Genomic DNA, 11,252 nt, shown 5'->3' with positions numbered 1-11,252 from the left:
CGCTCTTCCAAGCAAACAATAGCTGCAAGGGAAGTAGGCTCTGAATGTCCATTTCTTAATGCCGTAAGAAGGGGTTACAAAAGATTTGGGCAGCCAAAGATACTAATTACTTGTCTAACCTATCTTAACCCTCGGTAAATTCACCAGCCCTTCGATTTTTGTCCATTGGCCCATCTTGGCAGTCAGCCCATCAGAAATAATCTTAGTCTCGTGCCTGGGATCGCTTCCTGGTGAATGGCAGCTATTTCTGGGTAGCAGTTTTAATGCAAGGATGAGATTTGCTCCATTTTGAAGCCGTAGTGTTTCTTTTTTTTTTTTTTTAGAACCGCATGTGGCGGAAGACCCGCTCCAAGAATCCAGGCAGTTTGTGTGTTGGAGTTGATCCAAACAGGAACTGGGACGCAGGTTTTGGAGGTAGGAATAAAATTTCTGAGTTCTGGCTGTCACTAAGAAGAAAGTTCCCTTTCGTGTTCCCAGATCCTGTTACAAAGGATCAGCAGTTGTCTTAATAGTATAAGGGATTCAGAAAGAAAATGGTCAAGTAGGGTGGGAGCTGTCTTTTGTAAAGATAATTTCTTGTTGACTAATTGCCAGTGAGCACAAGATGAAGGCAGTAATCTGTATCACCTAGAAGTATGTTCCTTGAGTATTCATGCTCTGTTGCTGCTGTTTGAGCATTTATCAGCATTTAAGGCCTTGCCCTTGGCTGAAGACCTGTTCTTCGGAAAGCCCGGCTTTGTGTTGGTCTGCTTTGACCTTTCATGAATGCCAGTTCTTACAGGTTTGCCTTTGTTCCCCCTTTTGCACCGGCAGGTCCTGGAGCCAGCAGTAATCCCTGTTCTGACTCTTACCGTGGGCCCAGTGCCAACTCAGAGGTGGAGGTTAGATCTGTCGTCAACTTTATTAAGAATCATGGAAACATCCGGGCTTTCCTCACCCTCCACAGTTACTCTCAGCTCCTGATGTATCCCTATGGCTATAAATGCACTGAACCGGCGGACTACGTCGAGCTGGTGAGACATAATCACTTGGCTTTAGCTTCCTCTCTTCTGTCCAGCTGGCTTCTTATCCTCAAGTATTGCTGTGAGGTATCAGGATGAAAATGAGAGGCTGAACTCTGCCATCCATAACAGTAACCATCTGTAAGAGCGAACAAAAACCCAGTGCAATGAAATGCCTTTAAAAGAGAAACCTTGGTTGTACACGAACACGTGCCATCCCCACCCATCCTCAGCCCTTTTTGCTCATCCACCTTTCCTTCCTTCTGCTTTAATGACAGCATCACAGCTGTAACAATATCTCTGAGACAATATGGAGCTCACAATCATAATTCAAATGGAAAGGACCTCTGGAGGTCTCCAGTCTCACCTTCTGCTGAAAGCAGGCAGACATTGGAGTCAGACCCAATTTCACAGTTGGATCGGGTTGCTTAGGGCCTTGCCCAGCTGACTTTTGATTAATTGCTTTGATTTGTGTTGATATTTCTCAAGACAAATCCCACAGCTTCTTCAAGCCCGTCCCAAAGTTTCCCCACTGTCATGGGGTTTTTCTTTTTCCCTAATACCTAAATGCAATTTTCCCCTGTGGCAATTTGTTTGCTGCCACTCGTCCTTTTGCCCTACTCGAAGAAGAGCCTGGCTCTCTTGTCTACAACCAGCCATTACGTAGTTGAAGTGAGCGCAAAGCTGACCCCTGAGTACTGGAAGTTCTACAACTGCCTTGGGATTTTCTGCTCTCTTGAACCTTCTCTTGACAAGAGAGTCGGTGAGATGAAGCACTGGATGATCAGATACAGAACCTGCTATGATTTCATTCACCCACAGGGTCACCTCCCCAAAATACTGTGGAAACAGCGAGTGTTGTCACTAGAAGTGATTAAGAAATGGATTGATTTGGCATTAGTTTATTGGGGGGGGTGTGAAACACTGGGGATTTTGTGAAAGATTGTGGAGATTTCCCCAAGTATGGTTCAGGTTGGCGAAACCTTAACATTTAATCCCATTAAACGTGGCTACTTTCTGACCCATCATTCATCTCCTCCTCTCCAGGATGCCTTGGGAAGAGCTGCCGCCAGTTCCATCCGGTCCCTGTATGGCACCACCTTTACAGTGGGGAGCATTTGCACTACTATCTGTGAGTATTTTGCTAGTTTGCGCTTTTACGGGCTGTCCTGGAGCCAACATCCTCTGTCTCCCCCCCAGAAAAGGTTTCTCCTTCTTGGCAGCAGTGATGCTTCTGTAGAGCGACACCACTACTCAAGCACTGGTGCTAAGCGATCGCGTGAAAACCTAATACTTGTCCCTTGTGAATATACGACGCAGGACAGCAGAACTCAAATCGATCCTCTGTTCACCCCTCTGGCTCTTCTCCCTTTCTCTTTCAGACCAAGCCAGCGGCGGCAGCATTGACTGGAGCTACGATTATGGCATCAAATACTCTTTCGCCTTTGAGCTGCGAGACACGGGTCGCTACGGTTTCCTCCTGCCAGCCAGCCAAATTATCCCAACTGCAGAGGAGACCTGGCTGGGGCTGAAAAAAATCATGGAGCACGTGCGAGACAATCCCTACTAAAAGCTGGGGTGGGAATGGGCTGTCTGCAGCAGGAAGTTCATAAATCCTCTTGGTGTGCTTGCGACAGCTGTAATGACGTGGCACCTGGCTGAATAAAAACCCTGTGCGCATTCCTCCTACAAGCGATACGTGTCTGCATGGAAAAAGCTTTTCATGCTTGTCTTGCTCACCGCAACTGTGTGAGCGTGGTAGACCCTTGAAAAGATTTTTAGGATGCCATTGTGGTCCACCTCAGTGAGACACCGTAGGAACAGTGACAAGGGGAGGATGGAAGATGTGGGCACTTGGGTGGCTATGGAGATGTCAGCGTGACCTCCAGTGAGAGGGAGAGCGCCGGCCTTTTCCCACCCAGCTGAAAAAGAAGTCAGCTCAGGGACTTGTGTCAGTGCAGAGGCTGAGGGGAGATTCGGTCTGAGAGCAGAAAAAAGGGTGCGCTGGGAAAGGAGGCGATGCTCATCCCATCGCTCGTGCCTGCTGCAAACTGTCCTGCCTTGTGCCCTCTGCAGCTCCATCTCTGTCACTAAATGCAAAAATGCGTTTGCTCCAAGCAACGCTGGCCCTCAGCAGCATGGTGAACTTCTGCAAACTTCTCTGCCTGCGCAGCACCGTTCCCCTCCTCACAACCAGCCCTGTGCCCACTGCAGAAACTGCCTCCCGGGGCGGGATGTGGGTGAGCGGGTTTTCTGAAGTACTTCTGAATATTGTGGATTGAAAGTGGTGTGAGCTCTTCAGAGCTGCCGAAGCTCTTGAATGATAAACTATATCATCTAGAAAGTTAATTGCTCCACTACTGGAGCGCAACTGCAGCTGGGGGGATGAGGTGAGCCTGCCTTTTTATCAGCTCCGGTAGCGTCCAGTGGCTGTTTAGAGGAGACAGGGAAGAATTTTGGGTTTTGTGCAAAACAACTTCATGTTGCTGCTCTTGTGAACTCAGGGGCTGCAGCAGCGCTCACTTCTGGGGGCAGAACGGGCTCGTGCGGAGGCCCTAATGTTAAGCAGCATAATCCAGGCTGTGAGACTGATTAAAGGAATTTAATGTCCTTTATCGAGCCTCAGGACACTGCCAGGCCCCCGAGTGCTGGTGAGAGGGAGTTTTCTGGCCTAATGCCCCCAAATATTTCTCCTACCCCTTTTCTCCTTCCCAGATTTGCCCAGTGGGCACAGTTGGAGGGTGGAGGTGGGAGGACGCCTGCTCTAACCCAGCATGGGCAAGTCCGCCATCCCTCAAGAGTCCGCTTCCCTCGTTCTGTTGTTCAGCCTGCTAATTTCTTGGGGATTAAGAGCAAACAGCTCAGGGCCGTGCACGGGAGCCACTGAAGGATCGGAGATTAGCAATCCCTGCTGCTGTTGCAGTGATTAACGAGTCTAACAGGTTTATCTCAATGTCCCATGATCCCCCCCAGCAGCCGGTGAGGTACCCACTCCTCCATGAGCTGGCAGGAGAGCAAACGCACCTGATGTAGTGGGTAAAAGTTCAGACTCAAAGGACACGCGGCTCTTGGCAGGGAAAGGAAGGTGAAGGTGCAGCTGAGGCATCGGGAAATACCACCTGCGGTTGATTTTGGGTTAAGTGCAGCCGTTTTGGAAAGCAAATCCAACCATGGGGCAGCCGGCGCTCCCTGCACGTGTCCCCTTCCCCTCTGCTCACGGCCCCAGCTGGTGGCACCTGCTTCCAAAACTGACCCACCCTGCCAGAATCCCGTCCTCCAGCCAGCGATAAAAACAACTGCGGTAAAACCCTGCTGATGGGGAGGGCCCAGGGCACACAGTTGGCTCTTGGACACAGCCAACCTGCTGCCACCAGAGTGGGGACCTTGGCAGGTGGTGGGCAGGAGCTGTGGAGCTGGAGGAGCCTCAGCCAGGGTTGTAGACCTGTGGCCTCTCCATACCTTTGAAGTTCATTCCCACCATCCAGGTCTTGAGGGCACCTGGCCCCTCTTCTTGTAAGTGCGTGATGACACTGATGACAACTTGATGACAACTGCATCCAGTTTTTGGAACCCCCCCCCCGGCACCAAAGAGACCTGGAGCAAGACCGATGGAGGCCACCAAAAGGAACAGCAGGATGTGTCCCATGATGGAGGGACACATCCTGAGGGAGATGGCATGGTTTGGCCTGGGGATGAGACAGCTCTGGGGTGGGGGGGACCTAACGAGGACCCTCCCATCCCTGTGAAGAAGTTATTGGGAAACCGGAGCCAAGCTCTTCACCACCAAGTGTGGTGGGAGAGACAACAGCATCAGCTGAAACAAGAGAGAGCCAGGCTGGACGCAGGAAAATGCTTCTCCACCAGGAGGACAGTCCAGCAGTGGGACACATTGCCCGGAAGGGCTGCGCAGGGATTCCAAGACCCAATGTGGAGGGACCTGGTCTGCCCCCAGAGCTGACCTTGCTTCATCCAGGAGGTCGAATACAGACCTCCTCCAATCCCTCCTCCTTCCCACCTCAACTACCCCATGATCCTGCCTCAACGAGGACCTCTACCCTGGCCCCACCGGCCAGGACAAGCTCACCAACATCACCGGTTCCGCATTGTGAAGCCGTAACAGACACCCAACCACGGTGCCTTCCCTGCTGCACACCCTGCTGTGGGTGCAACCAGAAAGACGTCCTGGTTTTAATGGGGGAAAAAACCACAGATAGAAGATATCTGCTAAAATGCTGACGGAGATCATGTCTGCCAGCCTGGGAACCCGGCCCGGGAACCCGGAGCATCTTTGATGAGTGCAGGTGGAAGAGCAGGGGCATCATAGATAAGCGGACAACAAAGACACTGCTATAACCTGGGCAACAAAGACACTGCTATAACCTGTGGAACAAAGAAACTGCTGTAATGAACTGACCTCCTAAGACATCAGAAATCGGCAACGGCTGCTCCAGGAGCTGCACCCACTCCTGTCTACACTAAAGATATAAAAATAACTCACTTTCTACCCAAAATCGAGCCCCTCTTTCTCTCTCTCTCCGAGCATTACCCCCAGGTGAAGGTCCCTGTGTCACCCCTCGGATCCTCGCCAGGGACGCCTGGCTCCGGTCTCCGTGACACCCATCGTCTTTGAAGGGAGACTTCATCCATCGTCAACTGGCCCCACTCCTGGGAGCGGTTTGATGAACTTCACCGGTAATAATTTGAATTATATATTTTGAATTTTATAGTTAGATAGGTGTGCATATAAGTAATTAATCATAAATATATATATATACTTTTCTGCTGGTATTTTTGCAGCAACTGGTAATATACGCTTGCTTTCCTAACCATAATTATACTTATCTTACTAAGAGTAACCTGTAATAAAGAAATTAATGGAAACAAAGTGCCGTGTCCTTGTGTACTATAGGGTCCTATGAGCCCACCATTGCCACCATCCCACGCCCGTGGGTTGGGTGGTGACTGTGACCGTGACACCTACTCGCATGCAGCTGGGCGCGCGGGCACGCTTCCTCCTGAGCGCCGAGGAAGACGTTATCAGATCCTCCCTAATTTGGCTGCTCTTTCATTGACTTCGCCAAATAAAGCAAACATTTGGGCTCCCGGGAGCCGTTCCTGGCTAATCTTTTTGTCGCTGCCGGCTCCGCAGGGACAGCAGATGTGGCCTTGGTGAGAAGGTCCACGAGTGTCCCCGGAGCGCTATACGGGGGGGCTATATATGCCCTCGGGGGGGCTGAGGCTCATCTGCATCCACTCACCATGAAGATCCTCCTGGTCTTCGCCACCCTCGTGGCAGCTGTCTGCAGCGAGCAACTTTTCGTGGGGTGAGTCCTGCCGAAAGCAGGGGGTGGTGGGGCACCCTGGGTGGGGACGGGGACCGTGGTGAGACGTGCCTGGCCCTGTCTGCCCTCCTTTGGGGTCAATGAGAAGGGCGACATCCCAAAGGAGGGAAATCTGGCAGCTTTTGCCACGTGGACACCAGGAAAGATGTGGTTTCACCCCGGCTTCGGAGGGAGGTTTGGAGCACCCTCCGGGCTGCTGTGGAGGGGAGATATTAGGGGATGCTGAGTCCTGGGAGCATCAGCTTGAGCTTTTCCAGGGGAACGATTGAACTGAGAGGGGGAAACCTTGCTGCTGGGGAAGGAGAGCAGTTCCTTCTCTGTTGGGGGCTGCACCCATCCCTGGGCGAGCCCAGCTGGGCTGGAGCAGAGGCTATGTTCGAAAATATCTATATCTTAGGTATAATGTTTTGGGAGCTCTCGTGATCAAAAGAAGGATGGAGACCACCATGGGCTCTCCAGCACTTGCCGTTTTTCCCATCATGGCTGTTTTGAACCTGTATTTTTCACTCTTGACACCAAGTCTCCAACAGCTGATGCACTTTCCAACCCACTGAGCTGGCGTAGACCTTTCACAGCCTCCACCCAGCCCGTGATGGGGCCACGTCTCTGCTGGAGGCTCAGCTCCTTTCGCCCCCTCCTGTGATCCCTGCCGCATGTGCTGATGGCTTTACCTCCCTGCAGGGACCAGGTCCTCCGCATCACGGCCAGCAACGAGGAGCAGATCGCCCTGCTCAGGGTGCTGGACGAGCGGACAGAGCTGCAGGTGAGCTGCGACGGGACCCTGAGCATCCCCCGGTGTAAAGCAGAGACCCTGGTGACATCCAGGACTACCTCCTTCTTTTGACCTCACATCCAATTCTCCTTCCCATTTTGGATACGCGTAATTTATAGTGATGCAATATAATATTTAGCTTGGGGCACCTGAAGCCCTCCTGTTTCAGGTGAAGCAGGAACACACGGGCCACTGCAGCATTGTTCCCAGGCTGAGTATTTAGGTCTAAAAATGCCATTGCTTTGGTTTTTTTGGTTTTGTTTTTTTTTTTTTTCCTTGAATTACGACATAACTTTGCTCCTGCTGCGTTTTCCCTGGTTGCTTCAGTGCGGGGGGTGAGTCCCAGTGAACAATTTAAGCGGTGGGAGCAGCAGGAGGGAGGTGGGTGGTGAGGAACAGCATCTGCACCGCAAAGCTGATGTAAGGAGATGAATTATTGAATTAAAGAGCAAAACCAGCACACGGCGACCTGGGTGTCTCATCGTCTCTGCTCGGATCACAAATACTCATCATTCAAAGGGACCTTTGCAGCCAACAGGCAACTTGGGCTGAAAGATGTTTCTATAGAAGATCCATTGAGTGAGGCAAAGGGACCGTGACCCATCCTGGTACCCATGTGTGTCCCAAAATTTGTCCTACGACCTTTTGAAAGCCTTCAATGGAAACTCTTATAAGACCCCTTTTGGTGCCAGGGAGCTCAACGGATGAACACCAGCACAGGATGGGGCTGAGCTGTCTTCTCTTTTCCACACCAGGTGGACTTCTGGCGTCATCCCACCAGACCTGGCCACCCAGCCGACCTCCGGGTGCCCTTCCCCAGCCTCCAAGCAGTCAAAATCTTCCTGGAGTCCAACAGCATTTCCTACAGCATCATGATTGAGGACGTGCAGGTAAGGGCTGCAGTGGGGAGTGGCATTAGGTCCCATGGCTTAGTCCCAAAGAAGGCCCAAAAAGTTGCATATCGTGAGATGGAAGAAAAACCCAACCCTCTGCTCCTTCCAGCTTATTGGTGTTTGTTGTTCTGCTTTCTCCACCTAAACAGGAATTATTGGATGAGGAAAAGAAAAACATGACGAAGCCCAGGAGGATAGAGAGAAGCACCAGCACATTTGATTTTGCTTCCTACCACACGATAGAGGAGGTACTTTGCTCTGCAGAGCATTCACTTCGTTTTGCTGGGGTCACAAGCTCAGCCCATGCCGTGGTTGCATCCATGTGATGATGCTCATGGTGGCAGTGAGACTTCTCCCAAGACACGTCCCTCCTCCTCGAGTGGAGGTTTTAGCTGAGTCGGGAGATCACACATCCCTTTGCATGCAGTGTGGCCTCTCCTGGCACCTCCCCATCTCGTTGGAAGACATCTTCAACTTCATTTTGGGGGTCAAACCCTGTGGTTGGAGCCCAGTGGGTGGCTGATGGAGGCTGTGATGATGCTGGGGAGCCTCAGAGCTTTTTTCCCCACCATTCATTCTGCTCTTGCAAAAGCCTTTGCAATGTGTGCCTCCCTGCTTGCACAGAGGTCCAAGCACCTGGTCTTCTCCAGGGAAGCACCAGATCTTCTCTAGGGAACCTCTCCATGATGCATCTGGTGCTGGATACCCTAAGAACCAAAAGGAAAGACAGAGTGAGCCTCGTGACCTGGTGACTCCTCCTTTCAGATCTACGACTTCATGGACATGTTGGTGGGTGATCATCCCAGCCTCGTTAGCAAGATCCAGATTGGGCAGAGCTATGAGAACAGACCCCTGTACGTGCTGAAGGTGGGTACCGGGGGCACCCTCACCTTGCCCAGCCCTGGGAGGGCGCGGGGCTGAAATCCCCCCTCTCTGTGCAGTTCAGCACTGGGGGATCGAATCGGCCGGCCATCTGGCTGGACACCGGCATCCACTCGCGGGAATGGATCACCCAAGCCACCGGCGTCTGGACAGCCAACAAGGTAACCACATGCCCTGGGACATGGGACCACAGTTCTTACTCCAGCCCTTTTTTAACATCTCCCTGTGGCGCTGCTTGGTCATATCCCTGAGGGGCGCCAAGGCAGCTCCCACACCCCTCCCCGTGTAGATCGCTGAAGAGTATGGCCAGGATCCCTCTGTCACCGCCATCCTGGACAGCATGGACATCTTCTTTGAGATCATCACCAACCCTGATGGCTTTGCCTTCACCCACAGCTCTGTGAGTTTACGGACATTGTGGAGGGAACTTGTCCCAGCACTAGGCTGCGGCAGCCATGGCTGGCCATGGTTTTTGGGTGGGGAGGGATGTTCCTTTCTGCGTGGGATGGCAGGTTGGTGGAAGTGGTTTCCACCCATCCCTGGAAATGCTTGGGAGGAGGGCATCATCTGTCCCCAAGGTGGGGGGATTAACGTCCCTGTGACAGTCTCTCCCCAATCTGCTCCTAGAACCGCATGTGGCGCAAGACAAGGTCCATCAACGCTGGCTCCCAGTGCGTTGGTGTGGACCCCAACCGAAACTGGGATGCAGGCTTTGGAGGTGAGAGTTGGGCCACCAGGTCCTCATGCTGGGCATTGCTCGTGCCTCGAGCACAAAGCTTCTTGCCAGAGGGGAGAAACCTGGGGGCTAGAAACCCTTCCCCAGGGCAGCCTCTCTGCATGGTGCCTCCTCCACCATGTCCTAGGCTCTGGCTCCAGCAGCAACCCCTGCTCTGAGACCTACCGTGGCCGCTACGCCCACTCCGAGAGTGAAGTGAAATCAATCGCGGACTTCATCCATGGCCATGGGAACATGAAATCGGTCATCTCCATCCACAGCTACTCCCAGATGCTGCTTTTCCCCTACGGCTACAAGAGAGTTCCTGCTGCCCACCACCAGGAACTGGTGAGATGGCCCCAAACCATAGACATGGGGCTGCAACTGCCAGTGTCTCTGGAAGAGTCAGGTTGGGTCATCCCAGGACTCTCCCTGATTCTCTTGTTAGATGCAACCTGCACATTGAAGCCCATCACCTGGTTCTTGGAGGGAAGGCAATTGCAAGATGTCTGTCAAAAATTAAGGGTGTTTTGGGGAAAAGTAAGACCAGAGTGGGTGGGAAATGATGCTGGACTCTAGATCCCTCTGCCCCAGGGTTTCTGCTGCCCCAAGGTCTTGGTCTACCAGGTCTCATCACTTTTGGGCTCTCCCTTGCAGAATGAAGTGGCTAAAAAGGCGGTGAGCAACTTGGCTGCTGTGTATGGGACAAAATACACCTATGGTAGCGTCGCAGACACCATCTGTAAGTGTCCCTTCCCCTTCTTGCGGCATTGTGTCCACCACGAACACTCAGTGTTAGGATCACATCTCCCCTCCTCTCCCTGCAGACATGGCAGATGGCACCACCATCGACTGGGCCTACGACAACGGGGTGAAATATTCCTTCACCTTCGAGCTGAGGGACACGGGGCGCTATGGCTTCCTCCTACCCAGCTGCCAGATCATCCCCACCGCTACCGAGACCTGGCCAGCGCTGCTGGACATCATGATCCACGTCCTGGAGCATCCATATTGAGACTGGTGACTCCCACAGCGTCCCCTCATCTCAATAAATAATGCTGGACACTGTCTATGGTTTAAGGCTGGCACCTTTATTTTTTCATGCTAGACTCTTAAAAAAAAAAAAAAAAAAAGTTGGAAAAGGATTTCCAGCCCTGCAGGTGTTTATTCCCTCCCCACAATCGTGGCTTTGGTCCTACAAGTTCCCATCCTTTGGGACCAACAGCCCTGAAGGACCTGGGAGGGGATGGGTGTTTTTTGGGCAACCAAACCCAAATTTGTGGGGTTTGGGGCAGTATTGCTCCATTGTCCCTTCCGTGGGGGCTGGGAGGGGGGACACTGGGCACCTTTGGGTCCACCACTGGGTGCAAACTCCTTTCAGGCATTTGCTATTTTATTTTTTTCCACCTGGGACGACTGCCACCTGCTCTGATCTCTCTGAACCAATTTCCTCACCACACCACCCCCCAAAACGCACACACAGTTTAGGTCCCCGGCTTGCTGAGCACCCCCCATGCCAAAACCCGCATCTTGCACTTTCTTGACCCAATTTTGCCCTTTCCCTCCCCGCAGCTCCAAGCCGGAGCCGTGGGCGGTGGGATTTTGACACCTCCCTGCCTCTCGCACCGCCGGCAGGTGACTCACCGT

General features: G+C 52.4%; 2 protein-coding genes across 2 annotated transcripts in view; both read left to right on the top strand.

The window, feature by feature from the left end:
* Positions 1-2,681, top strand: part of CPA2 (carboxypeptidase A2 (pancreatic)) — a 9,673-nt gene extending 6,992 nt beyond the window's left edge. The window contains 4 exon segments of the mRNA XM_009882985.1: positions 287-414; positions 814-1,013; positions 2,049-2,133; positions 2,384-2,681. Of these exon segments, the coding sequence (XP_009881287.1) occupies positions 287-414; positions 814-1,013; positions 2,049-2,133; positions 2,384-2,571 (601 nt within the window). The 3' untranslated portion in view covers positions 2,572-2,681.
* Positions 2,682-6,260: 3,579 nt separating this feature from the next.
* On the top strand, positions 6,261-10,620 carry LOC104284625 (carboxypeptidase A1-like). Its single transcript, XM_009882984.1, has 11 exons — positions 6,261-6,325; positions 7,025-7,106; positions 7,871-8,005; positions 8,158-8,256; positions 8,774-8,875; positions 8,950-9,051; positions 9,180-9,290; positions 9,518-9,608; positions 9,754-9,953; positions 10,263-10,347; positions 10,433-10,620. Exons 1-11 carry the CDS (start codon positions 6,261-6,263, stop codon positions 10,618-10,620), a joined length of 1,260 nt encoding a protein of 419 aa, XP_009881286.1.
* Positions 10,621-11,252: the final 632 nt, after the last annotated feature.

This window comes from Charadrius vociferus, unplaced genomic scaffold (assembly GCF_000708025.1).
Source record: "Charadrius vociferus isolate BGI_N301 unplaced genomic scaffold, ASM70802v2 scaffold32, whole genome shotgun sequence".
Taxonomy (NCBI): Eukaryota; Metazoa; Chordata; class Aves; order Charadriiformes; family Charadriidae; genus Charadrius; species Charadrius vociferus.
The sequence above is the reverse complement of the archived record's forward strand: the minus strand, read 5'-3'. Positions and strand labels throughout refer to the sequence as shown.